This window comes from Aspergillus udagawae (assembly GCF_001078395.1).
Source record: "Aspergillus udagawae IFM 46973 DNA, scaffold_1, whole genome shotgun sequence".
Taxonomy (NCBI): domain Eukaryota; kingdom Fungi; phylum Ascomycota; class Eurotiomycetes; order Eurotiales; family Aspergillaceae; genus Aspergillus; species Aspergillus udagawae.
The window spans coordinates 4,931,563-4,954,904 of record NW_025091264.1 but is presented as its reverse complement, the minus strand read 5'-3'; the positions used below and the strand labels follow the sequence as shown (position 1 = coordinate 4,954,904).

At 49.8% G+C, this 23,342-nt stretch overlaps 8 protein-coding genes across 8 annotated transcripts; 4 read left to right on the top strand and 4 right to left on the bottom strand.

The window, feature by feature from the left end:
* Positions 1 to 285: 285 nt before the first annotated feature.
* Aud_001627 (TRAPP III-specific subunit 85 family protein) lies at positions 286 to 2,560 on the bottom strand (the record flags this gene model as incomplete). The annotated part of the gene is made up of 2 exons (XM_043287119.1): positions 286 to 1,430; positions 1,483 to 2,560. The coding sequence occupies 2 exons, from the start codon at positions 2,558 to 2,560 to the stop codon at positions 286 to 288; spliced, it is 2,223 nt and encodes a 740-aa protein (XP_043143054.1).
* A 533-nt stretch (positions 2,561 to 3,093) lies between these two features.
* Positions 3,094 to 7,305, top strand: Aud_001626 (CCA tRNA nucleotidyltransferase, mitochondrial; the record flags this gene model as incomplete). The annotated part of the gene is made up of 7 exons (XM_043287118.1): positions 3,094 to 4,204; positions 4,259 to 4,810; positions 4,884 to 5,117; positions 5,376 to 5,521; positions 5,578 to 5,740; positions 5,795 to 6,249; positions 6,301 to 7,305. 7 exons carry the CDS (start codon positions 3,094 to 3,096, stop codon positions 7,303 to 7,305), a joined length of 3,666 nt encoding a protein of 1,221 aa, XP_043143053.1.
* A 168-nt stretch (positions 7,306 to 7,473) lies between these two features.
* Aud_001625 (phosphatidylinositol-3,5-bisphosphate 5-phosphatase) lies at positions 7,474 to 10,527 on the bottom strand (the record flags this gene model as incomplete). Its single annotated transcript, XM_043287117.1, has 1 exon — positions 7,474 to 10,527. The coding sequence occupies one exon, from the start codon at positions 10,525 to 10,527 to the stop codon at positions 7,474 to 7,476; it is 3,054 nt and encodes a 1,017-aa protein (XP_043143052.1).
* A 1,022-nt stretch (positions 10,528 to 11,549) lies between these two features.
* Positions 11,550 to 12,563, top strand: Aud_001624 (DUF3716 domain-containing protein; the record flags this gene model as incomplete). The annotated part of the gene is made up of 3 exons (XM_043287116.1): positions 11,550 to 11,733; positions 11,794 to 12,141; positions 12,259 to 12,563. 3 exons carry the CDS (start codon positions 11,550 to 11,552, stop codon positions 12,561 to 12,563), a joined length of 837 nt encoding a protein of 278 aa, XP_043143051.1.
* A 239-nt stretch (positions 12,564 to 12,802) lies between these two features.
* On the bottom strand, positions 12,803 to 14,283 carry Aud_001623 (acyl-CoA dehydrogenase family protein; the record flags this gene model as incomplete). Its single annotated transcript, XM_043287115.1, has 4 exons — positions 12,803 to 13,305; positions 13,352 to 13,441; positions 13,503 to 13,730; positions 13,791 to 14,283. 4 exons carry the CDS (start codon positions 14,281 to 14,283, stop codon positions 12,803 to 12,805), a joined length of 1,314 nt encoding a protein of 437 aa, XP_043143050.1.
* A 517-nt stretch (positions 14,284 to 14,800) lies between these two features.
* On the bottom strand, positions 14,801 to 17,122 carry Aud_001622 (putative protein kinase; the record flags this gene model as incomplete). Its single annotated transcript, XM_043287114.1, has 1 exon — positions 14,801 to 17,122. The coding sequence occupies one exon, from the start codon at positions 17,120 to 17,122 to the stop codon at positions 14,801 to 14,803; it is 2,322 nt and encodes a 773-aa protein (XP_043143049.1).
* Positions 17,123 to 18,085: 963 nt separating this feature from the next.
* On the top strand, positions 18,086 to 19,273 carry Aud_001621 (NAD(P)/FAD-dependent oxidoreductase; the record flags this gene model as incomplete). Its single annotated transcript, XM_043287113.1, has 1 exon — positions 18,086 to 19,273. One exon carries the CDS (start codon positions 18,086 to 18,088, stop codon positions 19,271 to 19,273), a length of 1,188 nt encoding a protein of 395 aa, XP_043143048.1.
* Positions 19,274 to 19,884: 611 nt separating this feature from the next.
* Aud_001620 (DNA-directed DNA polymerase delta POL3) lies at positions 19,885 to 23,310 on the top strand (the record flags this gene model as incomplete). The annotated part of the gene is made up of 3 exons (XM_043287112.1): positions 19,885 to 20,280; positions 20,336 to 22,518; positions 22,572 to 23,310. The coding sequence occupies 3 exons, from the start codon at positions 19,885 to 19,887 to the stop codon at positions 23,308 to 23,310; spliced, it is 3,318 nt and encodes a 1,105-aa protein (XP_043143047.1).
* Positions 23,311 to 23,342: the final 32 nt, after the last annotated feature.

The window sequence follows — 23,342 nt, the reverse complement described above, 5'->3', positions numbered from 1 at the left end:
ACACAATGTCAAATTGCACTGTGGACATACTCGGTCTCACCAACGTAGTAGCTGGCGAGTTGATCTAGACTTGCTGATGTCAACAGACAAACCACCCGCACTTCTATCGTTGCTGAGGAGAGCGCTCTATCGATAAGATAAAGTCACGTGATTATACATTCCTTTGCTCTACTGTTTTATGGGATGAGATGAATATATCATTTTTGATTGAATTAAAGTGGTTGCCCAGATTCTATAGGTACCATATGTCATAATATACGCCGTGTGTGGCTCGCTTCACGCCTCTTAAGCTCGTTCAAAATCGTCATTTGCTGAAGTTTCATTATCCCCCATCATGGGCACTGTAAGACCGCCTGAATCCAGAGGGTTGCCGATCAAAGACTTCCGATTCTGGCGCTTATCCAGCTTTTCGCTTGTTTCCTCGGGTTCCAGCTGCTCAGTCGCAGATACTTCCTCTCGAGAGTCTAAGCCTCGCGTACCAAGATATTCGACTCTCACCGTATGTCGTAGATTATCAACGAATGATTGCATCTCTGGCATGGGAAATACTCCGTCGCTGTCAAGAACGTCAGCGTACAGGCGTTCCGCTTCCTCAAGGCAAGAAGACGCCAGCGTTGGCTTTCCAGTCCTGAGCCAGAGGTCAGCTGCAAGGACGCTCCACATCCCAGCTTTCCTGCGACGGCCGCCCCATTTCACACCGGTCAGTGGCGGCCTAGAAGCATAGCACGCCGATATTCTTTCGCTGAAAAGGATCTGGCCTATTCCGCCGACTAATCCTAGTTCCATGGCCCGCATGGCCCATTTAGCCGCGCTTTCAGTTGCAAACCCACCACGAGACTTCAGTAGTTCCATAGCTAAACATAAACAACGCAGAGCATTGGGTGCATCAGAGCATCTCGTCAGGTAGGAATAGCAAGCCGTTTCCAACATCTGATCGATGGCTTCGAGTTTGGGTTTTGCTGGCATGGCCATTGGGTTCAGCAGCGTGCTCACTGCGCACATCTCATGAGCACCGGCATGATATCTCCAAGCCTTATCGTTGCTATAGTCGGAACGTAGAAGATCATAGGTGGATGCTGATAGCTTCCAGTCACGAAGCATGAAAGCAAAGTCAGCCATCTTTCGTAAAATCGCTTCAGGCGCATCCGGTTTGTAGAATCCCCGCGCAAAATCATAGTTCCCACCACCGGAGCCATTAATGCCAGATCGCGAGCTAGAACCAAATCCTGCCCATTTCCGCGACATGGACATGAAACGGCCGCTAATGCCGCGCCTTCGAGATGCCACCTGATCATTCCAAACGGCAACTCTATTTTCCATGTGCGGAATGATTGACTGAGCGACTAACTCCCGAACGAAGACCCTGATGGCCATCGCGTCCGAGTCAAAGAGGTATGGGCGATATTCGGCGTCAAGTTCAACAAGCGGCTCTGGTATCGGTTAGATATCTGGACTGAAGAGAGTACGTGACAAATGACATACCGTTCTGGCTTGCTAGATGCTCCGACGGTGAGAGCCATTGGCACTGAGGGACTGGAGCGCTATCATCGTCCGTCACAACACACTGCATGCTGCGTAGCCTTAGGAGATGACAATGCAACCCAAAATGCCGCTTCATCTGATCATAAAGCTTGGTTGACTCGGCGATGTCATCCCTGTCCTCGTCGTGAACGAGCACATAGTAACGAAGATACTCTGGATGCACCCACTCCGGTAACCTCCGATCCCCATTGCTTGTATCTGCATACAACTGACGAAGAGTTTCTAAAGGAGCCGCATTGCGTGAGCTAATGGCAATCACACTGGCTACGGGATGGCGGAAAGTCTCGTGGGGTGCTGCCGACGCGGTTGACAAAAGCTGACACAGGTAGGACTTGTATAACGGCGAAGTCGCAAGGGAATTCGCGAGGTCTTTCGGGTGCAGGGGAGCACCCAATAATTCATCTGCCGCATCAAGTTGTCGGTCCAAAACTTCCTCTAGCTGTGCCAGAGAGTTCTGTCCAGCGTCGGGGGTTGCGGGAAACTGCTGGCGACCTCCCAGATCCACAAAGCGTACTCCGTAATCCTCCCACCCACGACTCGATCCAACGCTATCCCGAATAACGACTTTTCCAGGAATGCTTTCTCCAAATGGCCGGATCAACTCCCAGAAGCCGCCTTTGAAACCTTTCTCCCGTACCAGATCATCGGTATCCACGGACGCATAAACTCCGACAGTAGGAGAAAAGGATCGTATGATCAGTGATCGGATATCTTCCGTACCGTCAACATGCCCCTCCAATGGTGAGCCCAGAGACGACCTGGCTAGTTGTGGAGTTGACGATCTAAGCGACCGACCGTGGGGTGACGCAGAACGGATCGGAAGCTCCGAGGTAGTGGCGGAGAGAGGAGGCGTCGGAGATAATCCTCCCCTGGCTTCAAGGGGATCCGTATCTAGTGACACGGAGGAATCACGACGCTGGTCTGGATATCTTGTCTTTGTTGTGACACGCGGCACGCCGGGCGAAAAGGACGGCGGAGGTTTAACCGGAGAAGCATCTCCGGGCGATGTCATGGACATCGAATTGTTTCTAAGTCAGGATAAAGAGAGGTGAAGGAGACTCTAGAGCCCATGGACCGAGAAGTGAGGGCGCAAGAGGGCGTCGACGAAGGATAGACCGGGGGACAAGTCGAACCCCTAAGGTAGATACCTAATGAGGAGTGGATTGGAAGATAAGATGGGATGGCCAGGTCAGTCTGGCAAAAACGTGGTACAACTGAGGAGGGCAGACAAAGGGACTGGAACGTCTGCTTCTCGTCCAATGGCTGATAATTGCTCGGAATATAAAGTCAATAATTCTTGTGCAGTGCAGTAAATCAATATGCTCCCGGAGATTTATCTATCTCATGTAGTCTTCCAAATCCAGTTTACACTATGGGGTGTTATGTTATGGTCGCCATCAAGTTGGAGAAGGCGGTAGTGGTGATTCTCGGTCCAATCGTCACAACACACATCCTGGGGAATGATTCATTCATGACTCCTACGCATTTCTGTTGAGTCACATACTGTGCACTCATGACGGTAATATAATACTCGTTGCATGGCTTGTGTCGATGTCGAATACCCCAGCTCTGCGCTTCCTGCTTGAACGTCATTATTGTTTATTGCGCCAATCTCTCTTTTTGCTTCCTACTCCAACCAGATCAGCAAGCGTACCCCTACGACATTTGAGGAAGTGCGCACCAGCCGCGTATCCAACGTCTTTATCACGAACCTTTGGGCTGAACACTGGCGGTCCTTCTATGCGCCATCAAGAAAATTCGAGCCTCCCCTCAGGAAGAGCACCTAAGAGAAGACGCATATCTGCGACTGCCCCGCACAAGGGTACCTCCGAAAGAATGGCGACGGTGGCGCAAACTTCCTCCCAGACACCTCAGCCGCTGGCCACGATACAGCTTACGCCCCTCGAGAACACGTTAAAAGAACTCCTCCTCGATGTCGCCAAGTACATACGAGAACGAGCAATCGCTGCCGGCGCGAGTGAGGCGGATGCCCCAAATACGGTGCTTCGATTCACAGGAGGATGGGTGAGGGATAAGCTGCTTGGAGTCGACAATCATGATATCGATGTGGGAATTAGCTCCATGACTGGTTACCAGTTTGGCATGGCCCTCAAAGATTACCTTGACATTCCTGAAAATTTGGAAAAGTACAGGCGCAACCACCCTAATGGAGAGATGAACGAGGCTATCGTCAGCCTGCACAAAATTGCAGCAAATCCGGAAAAGTCTAAACACCTGGAAACCGTAACAACCAAGATCTTCGGCTTGGATATCGATCTGGTTAATCTTCGAAAGGAAACGTATACGGATGATACGCGACACCCGCAGATGGAGTTCGGCACCGCCGAAGAAGATGCTTTACGACGCGATGCAACGATTAATGCTCTTTTCTACAATTTGAACGAATCTCAGGTGGAAGATTTGACTGGACGAGGGTTTTCAGACATGAGGAACAAGATTATCCGAACTCCATTAGAGCCATACCAGACCTTCAAAGATGACCCTTTACGTGTGCTACGATTGATACGGTTCGCCAGCCGCCTGGGCTATCAAATCGATCCAAGCACAGAAAGGGCGATGCAGAACAGTGAGATTGATGCGGCGCTAGAAGTGAAGATCAGTAGGGAACGCGTGGGGGCAGAGTTGGAGAAGATGCTCAAAGGTCTGCAATATTGAGTTAGGTTTGAAACAGAGCCGCAAGTTAACTTTGGATCAGGACCCGACCCTCGAGGCGCGCTGGGATTCATTGATCGACTTGGACTCTACCATACTATCTTCGCCAATTATCAAGACGATCTCAGCGCTGATACATCCTCTTGGTCACTGGCCTACAACGCCCTGGAATCCCTGCTGCATCCTGAGGGGCCATCGAGGGCCACGCTCGAGAAAGTGCGCGACTTCCTCATTCGTAATCCACTTGAGTCGTATTATGCATGGATGATTGCTGCATTAGCACCCTGGTCTAGCGTGCCACCGCGCGTAGCGAAAGGACCGAAAGCGAAACCATTTCCCCCTCGAGCGGCAGAGGTGGCAAGAGATAGCCTGCGTTCTGATAATAAGATGACCAGCGTCCTCAGTGATGCGGCTGCCAGTTGGAGGTCCATTATTGATGTCAAGTCTTCGCTCCTGGAGGGCCGCATGAACGGAACAGCCCCCGAGGTACGGCAACAAATCGGCTTGTACATCAAGAGCTGGAAGAAGGATTGGAGACTCTGCATACTATTGGCTATTCTGCAGGAGGTCATGAGAGGACGAGAGTTCCTACCAGGTGAGAAACAGATCCGAGTGACCCCTGGTCCTTTTGCTTGACGTTGAGGCACTGACTTGTGCTCGACTGGCAGTGATCCAAGAATATGACAGGTTTATATCATACATTATTCAGAACGACCTGCAAGACGTGTGTGAAATGAAGCCTATTGTAAATGGAGGCGACATTATGAAGGCTCTAGAGGCGAAGAATGGGCCTTGGATGAGCATAGCATTGGATATGGTGTTTAAGTGGCAGCTTCTACACCCTGAAATTACGGAGAAGGAAAAGGCCCTGAAATATTTGATAGATAGAAAGGATGAGTTAGGTCTGTAGTTGTTGCTGAGACCCCATAGAAAAAGACACGCTGAAGACAGCATTATTATTGCTCCCAGGAACCATGACATAGACACTTTTTCCCTTCCGCAAATTTCTCGCTCACTGATTGTAATCGCTGTCCGACAGACCACCTCCAGCTATGAGAAGAAAATAATCGCTTCCCCACAACTCATATTCTTCTTTCTAAACGAGCCGAGGATTACTAGAATCAGTGTACCACCGTGTTTTGAGCTTACTGAGATGGAAGAGCTCCGCATAGCGGCACGTGAGACCCTCCAGCGACGGGACTCTACTATAATCGCAGAGGCACGTTTAGACAGCATAAACGTCCCTGAAGACCTAAATTTGTTATGGCACAATGTGTCATCTTATCAAGCCAAGAACACAGCAACCGTGAGAAAGGTTCCCTGGAGTACCCGGCTGGTCAAGCACTGATGACGTCGAAGTAGACCTGCGAGAATCTTCTTGTCGCCCAAGCATTTTTGACACGCCGGAGCTCGAAGAGCTTATCGGAAACTGAGGAAAACGCTGTCAATAATCTTTATCGGTGGGCCAGTGAGCTTGCACTTCCGTCTGCAGTCTTCACCACGGCAGAGGTAGAGTCCTCTGATGGTGAGTCGCAGCATTTTCCTTCCGTCAACGACGCGGGATCCTGATGCCATATAGTCGACAAATCTGAAAAGGTCCGCAAAAATAAGCTTCAGCTGGAAATCGCTGTGTCTGTCCTTGTTGCTCTGGATTCTCTGCTGCAGATTCAGAAATCGCCGCACGCGATAGATGTAATCACTGCGCTGGCGAGCTTCACCTCTGAGCAAGACTCTTGGACGACGCGGGACACGTATATGAAGTCGAGGAAAGTCCTAGAGAGCTTTATCACGAGTGCCCATGTCGAAGCAGATAGCTCCTTCTGGTCTCTCGTTGAAAGGGTTCTTAAAGAGAGAATCAAGCCGGTATTCGCGAAGACAAAAAATCCTGCAATTACTGCCGAGGGCAGAAAGAACTTTCATCCTGTTCCCCTACCGCGATTTGATGCCAGCATCATCGATCCGGCGACGAAGCCATGGAAGATCAGTGATGTCTACGCTACTACAGTGCTGGCCTGGGTGATCGCGCAGTACCAGGTATGCTTCATCATCCCCAGCTCTAGGTCGTATTGCTGACTTAACATACAGGCAAAGGATCGACCCTATCTAGAAGCACACTTTCCACTACTCGTCCCACCGATACTCGCCCTGATAGACGACGACAGCGTTGCTTACAAGACACGCGGCTGCATTCTCTTGACCCAACTCCTCAAACCAATCCGGGAAAGCAGATCTGACATCCTCCAGAGGACAAACCTGGCGTCTGTCTTCGAGGACGCCGTCAGACCATGTCTCCTCTCTTTACCGTCAATTACTCCTGAAGATGACGCCATTAAATTGCTCGGGGTAGCTTACCCAGCTCTGCTCTCCCTCTTACAGACAAGCTACCACACCGCCACCCCAAGGTCAGGTGCAAACTCAAACAGAGACAAATATATCTCCAGCGTGACAAGGACTCTCCGAGAGAATCTCATCTCCTCATTTGACCACATCAGTTCAACAAACAGGACGTCCACCTCCTCGTTCGCCTCGTTCCCATACCCACGTCTCTCGACACTACTCGTTGACCAGATGTACCCGCTACTCCTGGAGCTAGGCATCCACACGACAAAGTACCTTCAGGAGATCGTCCCTCTGCTGTACAGTACGTTGTCAAACCCTTTCGGAACAGCATACCCGCCTCTTCTCCTTTCCGCGGTCGCCGTAACCCGCGCGGTGATTCTGAACGCCCATCCGCGACTGTGGCGATGGCGCGGTGAGATCCTCGGCGCGCTCTGCTCGTGTTGGCTGCGCGTAGTCGAGGAAGAAAGCGAGATTGCCGAGCGGGCTGTCAAGGGGCGGAGTACACGCGAGGACCATGAGACAAATACTGCGCTGACCAAGCTCAAGAAGGAGCTGCGGGGGGCGGTGTACCTGTTGAGGTTTGCGCTGGAGAATCCAGCGCAGGCGGACGGAGATGCTGGCCAGCTGGAAGCGAAGGCTGCTATTCGGAAGGAATTGCAGGAACTAGTTGACGCTGATGAGTCTCTTGCGGACTTGCTTCTTGCGGATATTGATCCTAACGATGCGGACTTTTTCGGTATAGATCCGTGACTGTCTAATTTACATCGTTTATGGCAGTAATGCTATGGTGGACACACACGAGTAATATGCTTCGCTAGTTCCGTAAAGTGAGCTATGCTCAAGTTTAGACATATGAACAATAGGCTTGGGTATCATTAAATACATAATTCATCATAGAGCAGAGAAAAGTAATCGTGATTATATATCAACCCGTTGCTTGAAAAGACTCTTCCCCCGCAGCCACTGTCGGTATCGCTTATAGCGTTTCTTCTCATAGTCTTCTGCGACGACCGTAAGTCCTTCCTCTGATACGGTAAGGAACTCGGCATAATCGGCTAGATTCTCCTCCGCGTTAGCTTCAAGTGCGACCTCTTCAACGTTGCATTTGTTGGCGTATTCCAGCAGGTCCAAGTTCGATTCATGCTGGGCAGAAGCAGCGGTGATCTCATCTTCCGATGTCACAACGAGAGGAACGTTTAGCGGGTGGTTGATGTACCGCTCGTATTCTTCAGCCTCTGCGGCAGTGACGGACGGATTAAGCGAGTCGGTCACTAGCTGGCCGAGTGTCCACTGAGCAATTTGCGCTTTGCTGGGTGTGGCTGGATCCGTTGATGTCTGCATGGACGGTATTTGGTTACTTGACAGAGAGAGTTCATATATGGAGTCTTTAGTATACTTTGCGGAAGGTTGTGCCGAGTCGGGCTGTTGCAACCATTTCGGCGTGGGGCTGGTGTTCGGTGGCGCGCTGTGCATGGGTGAGCGTGTCGCAAGCTCAATGACGCTACTGCCTGGCTCCTGTATTCTCACGCTTCGTTGCGGATGCCTCTCACGATTGGGTTGGTCATGAGCAATTCGCACATCGAACGGGCTGAAGGGGTGCGGAACGTAGTGAAACGTTGACTTCATTTTGAACGAGAAGATCTTCGGAAGAGTCGAGACAGCCAAAGGTCTGTAGTACTCCAGCCAATAATCATCGAATCGCGACAGAGGCTCCTTCGGGCGCGAAGGAGGCGGTGGCAGTTCGCGCCGTTTCAGATTCTCCGGAGTATACCAGTGGATATAATTAGGTCGCCTCTTCTCAGCCCAAGATTTGGGACTGGCATGATGCAAGTAGTAATCGGTGGACAGGTCCCACAGCATCGGTTGACCTTGGGTAAAAATATAGTTACCAAGGAACAAGTTGTAAGCTTCCTGACGCTGCGCATCAAGGAAGGAATTGTTGTAATATCTCTTGAAACTCTCCACCATGTCTCGAGAATGGCTGGTCCACTGGTTGATCTTGCGGTATGTAGCCATGGTATTGACGAGGTGCGAACCGCCGTACTGAATCGCAATTGTGTCACCGTGATCGTGCCACATGGTGGAAAAGAGGTTGACAGCGTCACAGTCGTACTCCAAAGTGGTGCCATCAATGAACCCGAGAGCATGAAGCTGATAGCCAAGGGCTCGTTTTGCGATCACGAACTGGGCAGCATTTGTACGATCAAGACAATCGATGCAATTCGTCCGAGCAATCCCATTCTGGAGTTGTAAGCCAGAATCTGCGTCATAACCGTTCTTGAAGAAACCAGTCTTCGGGATGATTTCGCCTGCGATCTCTTCCAGTGTCCCTACCACATCCTGGTCGCGACTTTTAGCAGCGCGGCTCATGTCCCATGGCTTGTAGATGATCTTTTTATCTTCAGGAAGAAACTGGTTCAAGTAGTTGATGGCATTGGTATACTCTTTCAGAAGCTTTGACTCGCGTGGAGTACGCTCCCTGGACTTGATCAGATTCAAAGCGTAGATCGGCGCACCGTATCTCTCAAACAAATTGTCAAAATGGAGGGCGGCAGCTGAGTAGAACGGATCAACAAGATTCAGCTCAATATCAGGTTTGGGCGATACTCCAGAGTTCTCCTGAGTCCAGTAAAGGGGGATACTACCCCGATGCTGGACATATGAGGTGTACAGAGGGTTGGCGTAGAGAGCAGGGCCGGGAGCATGAAATGAAGTCTCGGACATCTCAGAAACGATCTGCTCCGTCTCGACGTCGTTAGCAACGTATCCCAAATCGTTAGCACCTCGTTTCAGGAAGCGAGCCCCAGCGAAGAACCGAGATCGGCGAGCAATAATGGTCAAGTAGGCCAGCCGCCCATACACATCAATTTTGGCCTGGTCGACATAACCATGAATGATAGGGAGGCACCATTGATAAGGGTTCTTCAGTGCTGCGATTGCGGGACTGAGCAGGTGATGGTTCCATATGAACATCGTATTGTAATCTTGATGGAAGCCTTTCGAGCACCCATCTTGATGAAGTTTGCGCTCACGGCAAATGTTGTGTTGCAAGGTGCGCGTGATGTCGTATGAGTAGCTGAAGTAGAATGACCGACTCAGGTCAAGATTATTAAGTATTGTAATATACCGCGCCTCTTCGGGGTTCTTCTCGGGCTTCAGCTTGGAGGAGCTCGAGGTTGTCAACGAAATCAGTTCCGTCCCATCGATCTTGTAGATATAGTGGCCGCCCACCATAGCAACCTGTGACCTCTTCGTCACCAGGAGCATGTAATATGCGCCTGTGAAGCGGATAAAGCCAAGCAAGGCCCATGCACTACATCTGAGTTTCAGCCCGCCGGAGATCTTATTCCCGTCGTCAATCGCGTCCAGCAACTGGCTCATTTCCCTCTTTGTGTATACAATGTCGTCCTCGACGATAACCAAATCATTGGTGTCTGACGTACGGTCGATCTTCAAAATGCGAAACCGCGTGTCTGACAGATCCATGCCCACCATATAGAATCGAGTCGCCGTCTCATACAATGAGATCTTGTGCATGCGATTGATGCTCTCTTCGCCGAGATCGAAAAACGCCGATCGGTGCTTCTGCGCTAAGGTCGGTGAAGAGTCACGCTCGAAGGATGTTGCAACATGAGGCTCCTCGTCTTCTTCATCGTGTCCGTCTTCGCTGATCTCAGCTGCTGGAGGCGGGCTAAATGGCATGGGAGGGAAAGGAGAGGCGGTCCGGGGAGGTCTGAAGACATCTTCTTGATCGGTAAGTCTTCGCTGCGTGCTATCTACTGGGTCTTCAGTTCCTTTCAAGGTCCCGTTCGACGTGAATAATCCCTCTGCAATCGTAGAGCTCAAGTCAGACGTAAAACTTGGGGTGCGGTAGTCTGTTTGTGATGGAGCTCTTGAGGGATACTCGTTAGGTAGAGCAGCATTTTCTTCGACGAACTCCACCGGGCGTGGCGCATCATCGAAGCTCTCCATTTTCATGGGTGAGGCTGGGAGGATCCTGCTCCAGCTATTCAGACGTAGTATTCATGGGGCAGCAGAAGAGTCGTCAAATCTGCCACCGAGTTAGGTACTTGTTCCTAGAATACAGCTTATCAGTGTTTAGCAGAGGAATAAGATAGGCCCGCTATCATTACGGCAGGGGCAACCTTACCATACGATACAGTTTCATTACACCACAGAGCTTCCCCCGCATGACGTAATGGCCATTGTGTACTTCTGGGGTATCGATCAATCATCAGCCACACCTTAGTGCAGTTATACTAGAATGGGTCTACTTATTATTCTGAGAGAAACTTCTTTGCTGGATATTTTACATATAGAAGCATATCTCAGTCATATGAGGCCAATGGAGTGTCGAAGGCGGCTGTGCAAGATCAAAACATGCGACACCGCCTCGACCTTGAATTTATATGCACAAAGCTATAGACACTCGACCCTAATTTGAATGCTCAAGTGCTGAGTGGCATATAAGACAGCAACCAGGCCCTTGCGTTTCTTGTGATCCTCCCTTAGTCCGCTACTTTGCTGCTGGAAGCTACTAATCTGTACAGAGAGAGCCTAGGGTGTCTTAAGTGCGCTGCTAGCTGATGTAGGTCTTGTGGAATATTTCTGTGAGTAGCAAGATGAAAATAAGAAATAATTCCAACTGCATGTGTAGTCAGTTCTATTGACTTCAGTAAATGAAGCGTTCAATAGAGAGGGCCAACATTTTCTCGGAACAAGGAGCAGATAGGGCATAGGACAGATGAAATAATTAGCATAGCTCTCTCAGAGACATGATTATGGAGAGAACAGGATGTTCCTATGTTCCTCATCTTAAAGGATCGTTCACATTACGGATGTGGTTGTGCGTTTATTTTGATCATTCTCACTCTGACGCCGCGGCAACATTGCTCTGTATAGAAGCTAATGCTCACTGTCACGGCGTTTCTTCATTACCTTTCAATATCTCACTGTACTTCATCTTCTTGCTAGCTTTCAGACTATGCTACGAGATGAAGGAAATAACGAAGCAAGAAGCGTACCACGACCTCCTAAGTCCGACAGCTCCCAAAATCTTTCGTATGTTCGGAATAGCTACACCCAAACGACCCCGCCCAGAATCAGAAAGCGAGGAAGAAGGACCATACCGACCTCGGCGCCGCGGCAATTGTGAAGTATCGTTGGGCTCTCAGAGTGGTACGAGTCTGTGATTTCTTGCGTCGGTTCTTTCTGAAGAAGCTGACATGACATTTCCAGAAAGGGACGAGCTCATTACGGGAGTAGACGCGTCCGACCTGCCCATTGCGGCAGACAACCCAAACGAGGCGCAGAAGAGATATCAGAAACAGGCTGCCATTCGCATTTTGGACTGGCAGGTAGACGGAGACGGCCAGCCTATACGCAAACCACTGAGAGACAGCACGGCGTTGACGGCTGCATTAATCCAAACTCGCGGCACTGAGGCGGCTGATCCGTGCAGCTTCTGCAAAGACAATAAGGGCACTTGGAGAATGTGTGTTGTTGAATCTAGCCCAGATGATAACTCGAAGCTTGCCGGAGCATGTGCAAATTGTCGGTTCAGTAGGAGACACTACTGTGACCTCCGTAAGTAGAAATCCTAAGCTTCATCCTGATCTTGCTTCTCTTTGTTGACAAATGGAGCGCCAGGAGCACACAAAGATGATGAATCCATAGATTCATCGTTCATGTCTTCCTTGCCAGATACCGCCAATAGCAGCGTAGCGGAGGAAGTGCAGAAGAACAAAGGACAAGCTGCCCCTATCCAGGAGGACATTCAACCGAATGTTGAGGAACATGTAAAGGAATCTGACAGTCAGACCCCTGCTCCAAGGTCACGTCTCGATGGCAAGATTGTTCCGTTTCCTCTTGGACCAGAAACCATCAACGACTTGCCTTTACTTAAGCAGGCGATCAAAGACATCGTTGCACATCTCAACATACTTCATAGGAGAGTGCAACAGCTGGAGGAGAAGCGTCAATCGATCAATCCTTGGGAGTTAGTTTGAACCCCTGCGCTCGTGCTCAGGACTTGCATTCCGCTCAGACTTCTTTCTTGGGGGGTCGATTTCACTTCTTAGTGTTGGGCTTGGTCAAAGACGTTAGGATCTAGCTGACACATGGTCACTGCCAGCATTTGGATACGGCTTTTGTGGCAAGTTAATCTTCGAGCTGTAGTGAGTTTTGAACGTCTGGTAGAGAAAACAGAATATCTGCAGCGAGCAACGAGATAATGTTGCAATGCATCCTACAGCTTCGACCGTTTCTCGAGAGCCTGCCTCCTCGTCTTAAGCGCCTTGGTCTCCTCCTGTAAAGCAAGGCCCATCATAATCTCCTCGCTACCACCGCCAACTACGTGAACTCGCACGTCACGGGAAATCTGCTCAATTCGTGCCCCCTTTCCGGACTTATTATACCCAGCGCCTCCCAGGATCTGCTGTGCCTCACGAACGCTCTTCTCAAGAGCTCTGGTGGACATCACCTTAAGCAAGGCCGTCATTCCACCGATCTTCACATCGTCAGCGGGTCGATCTTTGGTGAGCTCGATGATGTTGACGAGCTGCTCCATAAATGCATATGCGGGCTCGATCATGAGGCCGAACTTGAAGATCTTGGACTGTATTGCCTGCCTTTGAATCAGAGGCGCACCGAAGGTCTCTCGCTGCACTGCGTAGTGGAAGGCATCCTCTGCGCAAACACGAGCCAACCGCAAAGCGGCGCATGCAAGCGCAAGACGCTCGGGGTTGAAGTCTTGACAACATCAGCACCTGGATATCTTTCCTGAGGATGTACTCACTTGACATGATAAGTGGGAAGCCTTTGTTTTCTTTTCCGATCAAATTATCAACCGGGACCCGAACATCATCGAATTCAATGAACGTCGACCCTAATTGACCGATCAGCTGCCATGTATCATTCATGGTAGTATCCATGCAAGTAGGCCATACCGCTGGCATTGACGCCTGAGTTGTGCATCCGCCGGCGACTCACTCCAGGAGCAGTCAACGGAATTACAAGCAGACTGATGCCCCCTCTTCCCGGTCCGCCTGTCCTCACGGCAGCAGTGCAATAATCAGCCCAGATACCATTCGTGATCCATTTCTTCGCCCCATTGACAACGTAATGATCACCATCTAGTCTTGCAGTCGTCTGGATATTCGCAACATCCGAACCAGCTAGTATCCCGTCAGCCGAACCTTCCCTCGTCTGGACGAAGAAAGAACCAAAACTCATACCATCAGGTTCCGTAATCCCCAAGCAAAACCTGATATCGCCCCTTGCAACCTTAGGCAACCACCTGCGCCTCTGCTCCGTTGTCCCAAACCTCGCGATCGGCGGACACCCGATACCATTTCCACCACCCAGACCCCATATGACGCCCACAAATCCGACACGAGTAAGCTCATCCGTGACAATCAGGTTGCACCACGTATCCCATTTCTCTCGGGGGACGTTACCGGGTAAAGAGATACCTGCCGCGTCTTCGTCGGAAGTTAGAGGGTGGACAATTCCGAACCCCAGCTCGCAGTGGCGTCGTCGGACTTCCTCGGGGACTTGGCCCGCTGTTTCCCATTCTTGGGCATGAGGGGCAATGGATGTTTCTACATAGTTGCGGACGTAGGCGCGGAGTTCGTGGTGGAGGTCTGTATAGTAGGGGTTTTTGATGTCTAGTTGGGGAAGAAGGGGTTCGCTGTAGGGAGCTGTTGGGGGGCGGTCTGTACGAGGCATTTTTCTGATAATTAGGATATAGGCCTATTGGGAGAAGTGAGACAGGCGGAGCGATGTTGACTCCAAATTGACTTAAGAAGTGATGGAGCTTTATTTTATCTCTTTGTGTTGATATAACGCTACATATTTTGCTGGGAGGAGTTTGGGGTACCCCTGTGTTATGCGGGGAAGTTGGCTTGTGAAGCTCGCTATGATGCATTGATAGATAAATCCCATGAAGCCGAGGGCCGAAACCCGCCAATGTATGTTTCTCTTTGTCCGACTTAATATGAAGAATATGTTTTCAGTTTCCAATGCTTATCATTGTCTCAAAATCTATTTAAAGATAAGACGAGAGGAGTTGTAGCATTAGTCCCGACTCCCCAAAACGACTTCAAAGATGCACATCTATATATGATACAGGGTTATGATTAATCTTAATATGTTCACCTCTCTTGCATTCCCGCTTACATCGAGGAGGCTGTACGCTCGAGCATAGTGCTGATATAAAGATTTCAGCAAATGTTGCTCAATAGCATCAACAACTAGAAAGATCCTGCACGGCAGCTGCATCCAGAATATTTTCCAGAGCTCTCTTAATATCCGCACAGCGCAAGCGTCGATGAGGATTGGGCTCTAACATGCCGCTGATACACCCCATCAACGAGTCGGCCACAGACACACCATCCTCTAGCATGATCGATCCCATGTCGAGTTTCTGTGCAAAGTCTGCTGGGAATACAGTGTTTCTAATGCAAGTTCTGGCCGGTGACTGACGATTCGTGCCCTTTGTCAAGTCAGTCAGAACCATTTGGCGTTCCATCTTAGTGTTCAGACGATAAAGAAGCTCAAAAAGTATAACTCCAAGAGCGTAAACATCAAGGGTCTCGTCGACAATGTAACTGAACTGATGATTTCCGGTTTGGAACATGCCGGTAGAGTGCTTCTCTCCATTAGTGCTCAAGGGTGGGCGGTAGAACTCCGTTCCGACGACACGCGCGAGCTTTGGACCTTCCTCAATGGAGGGGGTAGGATAGTCGTTGAGATGCGATACATCTGCGACAAGACCAAAGTCTCCTATTCTGGGGTGACAGTAATCAGGTGTGGACCCGTAATTTGGGATGCAGGAAGGGCACCCATCGAGTCTGCCATTATCAGACGGTGAGAGGAAGATATTTGCCGGCTTCAGATCACGATGAATTATGCCTTTGCCGTGGAGATATTCGACACCGGAGATTATACGTAGCATTAATCTCAGCGACGGTATCAAATGGAAGCAGTGACGCCGTGGTGGTGTATGCTTATGTTCTGCGAGACCCAAAGAGTGAGGACTAAGATAAGCGTTCAGGGAGATAGGATGCAGAGACATTTGAATGTGGAGAACCACAGCAGGAAGCTGAGACCTATTTTGACGCCTTCGTTGGACCTGCAGCTTGGACGCATCGTAACTGAGCCCGTCGGTGAAGATATCATCATCGGTGTCTCCAAACGTCGACAGCTGACCATGAGACGCAAAATTGAAATCGCGAGGGATCGACTCGACCTCTTCATCGTCTTCAAGACTCCTTGTCAGACTATTCTTTAAGGGGCGCGACGATGACGTAGCATGACTGTAGCGACGTCGCGAATGATGATGAGGAGCATCGGCTTCGGATTCAGCAGACGTAGAAATCGAGCGTGCCTCAACTGCAGAAACTTCCGAATGCTCAAATACCACTCCAAAACTTTGCTCGTCGTTTGATTCTTGCGTCAGGCACACGCTGTGGCTCTCCTCGTGCTGGAACTCCATTGCACTCATATCCCTTGAGTGAAGAAGGTCAGATATATGAGCCTGTTCCACCCATGCACCATAGTATCGGACAACATTCGTATGCTCGAGTCGAGCAAGCGTTCGTATCTCTTTCATGATACTTTCAAGTTGATTTTGATTGCCGCCTTGCAACTGCTGAAGCCGCCTCTGACTGAGTGGAATCTTCTTAATTGCGTAGTTCTGCCCGTCAATATGATTCTTCACATGATAGACTTCGCCGAATGATCCCCGGCCGAGGACTCTCACTTCTGAAAATTCCGTCGCATAACGAGATATAGCTGGAGTCGGTGGTGGCGGATTCGGCCTGAATAGGGGGAAGCTCACAGGCGAACTACCCAAGAGGGCAAACGGCTGATGGTCCGGTGCGTGCGTGTCGTCTCTTGCGGCACCTTGCTCCCTGAACCCCAACAGTCCGCTGTATTGACGCCTCATTTGTGAAGGTCTTGCAAAAGCCGTCTCTACGTGAACTTGCATCCGGTTTGAGGCTTTAGAAGCCAAAACGACGTCTTTTGTTGTGCCAAGAGACGGCGTCTGCTTAGGGATATCGTCTAAGTTTAGCCCTTTGAGGGCCTGCAGGCCAATTCCATCAAGAGTTTCGCGATACTTCTGTCTTCTTTCTCCCCATTCATCGCTCTCAATGCCTCCAGGTAATATTCCATGTGTCGATAGCAGCTGTGATTGATGGGCATACATCGTTTTGGCCAGATGCTGTACTTCTGGAGATTCGCGAGTGTATCGCATCTGAGAGCCTTCCCTGGCATTGAGAATATCTGTTGCTTTGCTGAGGCAGTAGAACTCGAGCAAGGCGGAGGTCATCCAGGCTGTATGACCTTGAGCTTCAACATCAAGGACATCCATTGATGCTTCGGAGATGCTTTCAGTGCCAGGCTCCCTTTCGAGGGATGCAGCCTGTGCACCATTCCCGGAACGAGACTTACCCCGGGTCTTCTTGGAGGTGCCTGTTGAAAGCAATCCATGGTCGCTTTCATCGGAGCTAGATTGAGACTCCGAGGAGGACGAGAGTTCCGAAGCTGGCCTGAACATAGACATTTTGAGGGACACAATGAGCCGCAATGCCGAAGGGTGATTTCACGGCCACAAGGGAGCCATGCCAGCACAGATGGCCTGCCTCATGTAGCGGTAAGTCAATAGGCAGCGTAGCAATGTAGCAGAGGTCTGGATAGTGAGAGTAGGCACGAATGTATATCGTGTTTGATTAATGACTCGCGGTAATAGATTGCTTGGAACGATTACTCAACACCAATTGGTCGACGGAGTGAGAAAGCTCAGTTTCAGGTTATTCAATGGGCTTTTCCGAAGCTATGGCCCGGGTTCACTTTGTAAATTATGTGGTAAATCTTCTCCTCTTTTGGGGACGGCTTTTGACCAGGCTGTCAATTCTCACAGGTTTCCATCAGATTCTAAAGCCAGATGCCAGAGAAAGGGCGTGTGAATTCGACATTAGTGAGTCAAACCTTCCTCTAGGCATCCGATATATCGATTTAGTATTGGATGAACTATTAACTCGCTAAGAAGTATGCATCGCTTCGCAGATATTCGAGCCGTCGACATCGAAAAGCCCGCGTTCTCATTCTTGGCCGAAGTTCGGACTTGCAAAGTTCACATTGGATGACGCACTTTCTGCCTCAGGCCACCAGGCAACCTCCATACCATTCACAATGCCTCTGATTAAAAAAGGGGTACGGAGTAATAACCAGGCCATTTCTGATGGCACATTTCATCAAGTCGACTTATAAAAGCGGCGATGAGGACCTACTCGTACTTGACTGACTCTGGCTACTGTCGTCGGAAACACTCGCCTTTTTGTGGGTACTGTACTCACCGTTGTTGGCATCGAACACGTTCTATGTATAGCTCGTATTCATGACGCTACTTCGTCGAACCCCACCATGAACGAACATAAAAGGCGGCAGACTCCGTAGAGAGCCCGTGGACTAGATGGTACAGAAAGAATCGTTTATCTTCTAGGTGTTGAAGATACCCTGAGCAAGGATGGATTCCTCGGAAGCATCATTCAAACTAGCTATTGTCGGCGCTGGTATCGTTGGGTCAGCCTTGGCTTACTTTCTATCAGAATCATTGGAGAATGGGAAAGAAATCGTCCTCATTGATCGTTCGTTCTCTCAGTTGAAAGGTTCAACTGGGCATGCGCCTGGATTCATTGGTCAATACAATGAATCGGAGGCTCTTACACGCCTAGCGATGGAGACTGTCAGTGAATACAGGAAGATTCCTGGTGCCTTCGAGAGCATTGGAGGGCTTGAAGTCGCTACCGCTCCCGAGGGCGTCCAAGAATTGAAGGTCAGATACGACATGGCGAAGAAGGTTGGCCTGCCTGCCGAACTGTTGTCTCCTGAGCAGGCAATTGAACTGGCTCCTGATCTTGTCAAGAGCGACATCTTGACTGCGTTGCACTTCGCAAGCGACGGGGCCGCAAATGCTGTTAAAATCACGTCATTTTTTCAAGGCCAGGCGCGACAAAACAGCGTCCATTTTCTGGAAACAGATGTCAAGGAGATTATTCAGGAAAATGGCTGTGCAAACGGTGTCCTGACTACATCTGGACTGGTCAAAGCAGAAAAGGTGATTATCGCCACTGGTATCTGGTCAGAGAATCTTTGTAACTTTGGTGTGCCGATTCCGGTCATTCCTGTTGCGCATCCATACATGTATGGCGAACAGCGCGAGCCAAAACCGCGCAAGTCACCGTTTGTTCGATGGCCTGAATTCCACGTGTATGCCCGTGATCATGGCACGGCCTATGGACTTGGTTCTTACGATCACAAGCCGCTCTATCACAAGCCCAATGAGACTGCGGTCGGCGACTGGGTCGATGCATTCGACGCAACACTGGAGCGGGCCCTCAGTTTGATCCCTGCTGAGACGAATTTGACCATCAAGGAGAAATTCAGTGGTATATTTTCCATGACTCCGGACAATCTGCCTTTGGTCGGCACGATTCCGTCAATTAAAGGCCTTTATGTGGCAGCTGCAGTGTGGGTCACTCATGCGGCAGGGTCAGCTAAATTCTTGACCAAGTTGATTCAGGGGGAAGAAGTTGACGAGTCGCTGAAGAAAGCGCTGGACCCGAACCGGTTCCAGGGTAAGGAGATGGAAGTGTTGAAGGAGGAGTCGCTGGCAGGGTATAACAACATCTATACGACTCATGAGGACAGGTGATCGTGGTAGAGAATATTTCGCGACAGAGGCTGTATGTTGAATTCAAATCGTCGAACTTTCACAGACCACGATGTACCTAGATTCCTCAGATATACTATATGCAATCAGAGAACCTTCAAATTGGTTTTCCGACTTGACAGCTGAACCGGTTCTTTCACGAAAAAGTGCAGAAAAGCAATAATATTCCATCAGGTGTGTTGTTTGGAGATCGTCTTTGATAAAGACCAACTTCTTTTACTTTGCTTCTAGCAATACCTCAATGCAGATGGACATGCTGTGAATACGGGCGATGGACCTCCCTTTCCATCAGCTAGGACTTAGATCCAGGAGCACCACTGTTTTAGACGAGGCCACCTTCAACCTTGACTATTTAGTGTACATAGTCGGCCCGGGAGGCGCGACGTCAGATCACGTGATCTAATACACGCGTAAAGAGCGTCACGTTCGAGGCGCGACCATGACACGACTTCCCGAACTGGGAGCGCAGTGCCCGCCGATAACATCTCCATCTATGTGACTTTCCAAAACACGTCGACCTCTGTTTCGCCCTCGTCTTGACGGTCCTTCTCCCCATCAGCAGAAATACCGGACTTCGTGTATGATCCGTCACTATGCCTGAAGCCGTCGCAATGCCCCAGAAGCGGGTTCTGGGTGATGCAACGAATAATCCTCGCAGCGTACTGAACACCCCCGGCACAGTGAAGAAACGAAAGCTCGATGCGCAACCCTCTGCCACAGTTAATTCATTATCGCAGAATGGCCTGCGGAAATCTTTCGGCTCAAGTCAGCCCCAGAAGAGCCAGTTCGAAGAGGAAGTTCTGGAAAAGTTGACCCAGGATATCAACGGTCTGAAAGATAGCAACTCGGAAAAGGACCAACAATGGGAACGACCACCTTTGGGTGACTTCGACGAGACCAAAGATAATATCTGCTTCCAGCAGATTGATGCAGAAGAGGGAACGATTACTGGCGGAAAGACAGCTGTCAGACTTTTTGGTGTTACAGAGGTAGATTTGTTCCCTCAGAGCCAGTCCGCTTGGTTTGCTAATGGTCTTGATGCAGGCCGGGCAATCGGTTTTGCTCCACGTCACCGGCTTTCAGCACTACCTCTATATCGCAGCGCCGGTGAACTTCACCAAGGAAGACTGCGATCCCTATCGCGCCTTTCTCGAGAGCAAACTAGGACAGTTTCAACCAGTCATTCAGTCGGTTCAAATAACAATGAGAGAGAACATCTATGGATTTCAAGGAAACCAGAAGAGCTATTATCTGAAGATTACAGTCACGGAACCGAAATTCATCAGCAAGGTCCGAAGTGCGCTGGAGAACAATGCGCAAGGCTTGAATTACAAAGGCTTGTGGAGTAGCGCCGATGCTGGTATACTCACCTTCGATAATATCCAGTACCTTCTCAGGTTCATGATTGACACGGACATTGCTGGTATGTCATGGGTGGAGGCAAAGGCGGGGAAATACCGCCTGCTCAGCCCTCGGGAGAAATTATCAAACTGTCAAATTGAAGCCGTCATCGATTATCGTGACCTGGTCTCTCACCCGCCCAATGGCGAATGGGCTAAAATGGCGCCTCTTCGCATCCTGTCCTTCGATATCGAGTGCGCCGGACGCAAAGGCATCTTTCCAGAGCCGAATCATGACCCTGTCATCCAGATAGCAAACGTTGTCACCCGCTATGGAGAATCGAAACCATTCATTCGGAATGTTTTCGTTCTGGATACGTGTAGTTTGATTGTGAACACGCAGATTTTGGAATTCGACAAAGAGGAGAAAATGCTGATGGCTTGGCGCGACTTCCTTGAGAAGGTCGATCCCGATGTCATCATCGGATATAACATCGCCAACTTCGATTTTCCATATCTCTTGGACCGGGCAAAGCATCTCAAATGCACTGGGTTCCCATATTGGACCCGTCTCAAGGGCATGGCGTCGCAGGCGACGTCGACAAGCTTTTCCAGCAAGCAGATGGGTAATCGAGACACGAAGGCAACAAACACTAACGGAAGGATTCAGCTCGATCTCCTCCAGTTGGTCCAAAGAGACTATCACCTGCGAAGTTACACGCTGAACTCCGTTTCTTACGAGTTCCTTAAGGAGCAGAAAGAGGATGTCCACCATACGATGATCACGGAATTGTTTAATGGAACTCCTGACTCGAGGCGGCGATTAGCCGTGTATTGTTTGAAGGATGCGTACTTGCCACAACGGCTGATGGACAAGCTGATGTGCTTGGTTAATTATACTGAGATGGCGAGAGTCACGGGTGTACCATTCAACTTTCTCCTATCTCGCGGCCAGCAAGTCAAGTTCCTGAGTCAACTATTTCGCAAAGCCCTTGAGCAACAGCTTGTCATCCCGAATATGAAGTCGACAGACGAACAAGACTACGAAGGCGCTACCGTTATTGAACCAAGTCGCGGGTACTACGGTGTTCCGATTGCGACCCTCGATTTCGCTTCTCTATATCCCTCGATCATCCAAGCACATAACCTATGCTACACGACTCTACTAAACAAGAACAGCGTTGAGAAACTGAAGCTCAAGAAAGATGAAGACTACATTGTGACTCCGAACGGCGACTTGTTCTGCACAGCAAAAGTGCGCAAAGGTCTCCTATCGCAAATTCTGGAAGAATTGCTTGCTGCTCGGAAACGAGCGAAAAAAGAGCTAGCTGTTGAAACGGACCCCTTCAAGAAAGCCGTGTTGAACGGAAGACAGCTTGCTCTGAAGATCAGCGCCAACAGTGTGTACGGTCTCACTGGTGCCACAAACGGAAAGTTGCCCTGTCTTGCTATTGCAAGTAGTACCACCAGTTACGGACGTCAAATGATTGAGAAGACCAAGCAGGAGGTAGAAGCCAGATACACTATCGCTAATGGCTACTCTCATGATGCAAAGGTCATTTACGGTGATACCGACTCGGTCATGGTTAAATTTGGCGTGGCTGAACTGGAGGAGGCCATGAAACTCGGACAGGAGGCAGCCGATTATGTCTCTTCTAAGTTTCTCAAACCCATTAAACTCGAGTTCGAGAAGGTTTACTTCCCCTATCTTCTAATCAACAAGAAGAGATACGCCGGGCTGTATTGGACCAATCCAAACAAGTTCGATAAGATGGATACAAAGGGTATTGAAACCGTCCGTAGAGATAACTGCCTGTTGGTTCAGAATGTCATCGAGACGGTGCTGCACAAAATTTTGATTGACAGAGACATCGATGGCGCTCAGAGGTAAATGATGGCTCACCCCTCCATGTTGTGCTCTTCGCTGACTTCATTTGCAGTTACGTCAAGGAGACCATCTCGGATCTTCTGCAGAACAAGATTGATATGTCAAAGCTTGTGATTACCAAAGCGCTCTCCAAAGCAGACTACACAGCCAAGCAGGCACACGTTGAGCTCGCGGAGCGGATGCGAAAGCGTGACGCAGGCTCTGCGCCAACTCTCGGTGATCGTGTGGCTTATGTCATTGTCAAGGGCGCTGGAGGCTCGAAGAACTACGAGAAGTCTGAAGATCCTATATACGTTCTGGAGAACAACATTCCGATCGACACAAAATATTATCTTGACAACCAACTGGCGAACCCTCTGGGTCGCATTTTCGAACCCATTCTTGGTGAGAAGAAGGCCAATCAACTTTTGACTGGTGAACACACTCGGTCCATCTCAGTCGCGGCGCCTACCTTGGGAGGTCTGATGAAGTTTGCGAAGAAGACCCAAACCTGTATGGGTTGCAAGAAGCCTCTTTCTGGGAAAGAAGAGATGGCTGGCGCTGTTTGCGCACTTTGCCGCCCTCGAATTGGCGAGCTTTACACAAAGACATTGACCAAAGTCTCGGACCTGGAGGTCCGATTCGGACGGCTCTGGACTCAATGCCAGCGTTGTCAGGGTAGCTTGCACTGCGAGGTAATTTGCTCCTCTCGAGACTGTCCGATCTTCTACATGCGAATGAAGGCAAAAAAGGATGCCGAGGATGCGCAGAAAGAACTTTCTCGGTTCGATTTTGACCAAGGTACATGGTAGTTGGCTGGGATTTGGGAGCTGAGGGGGACTAT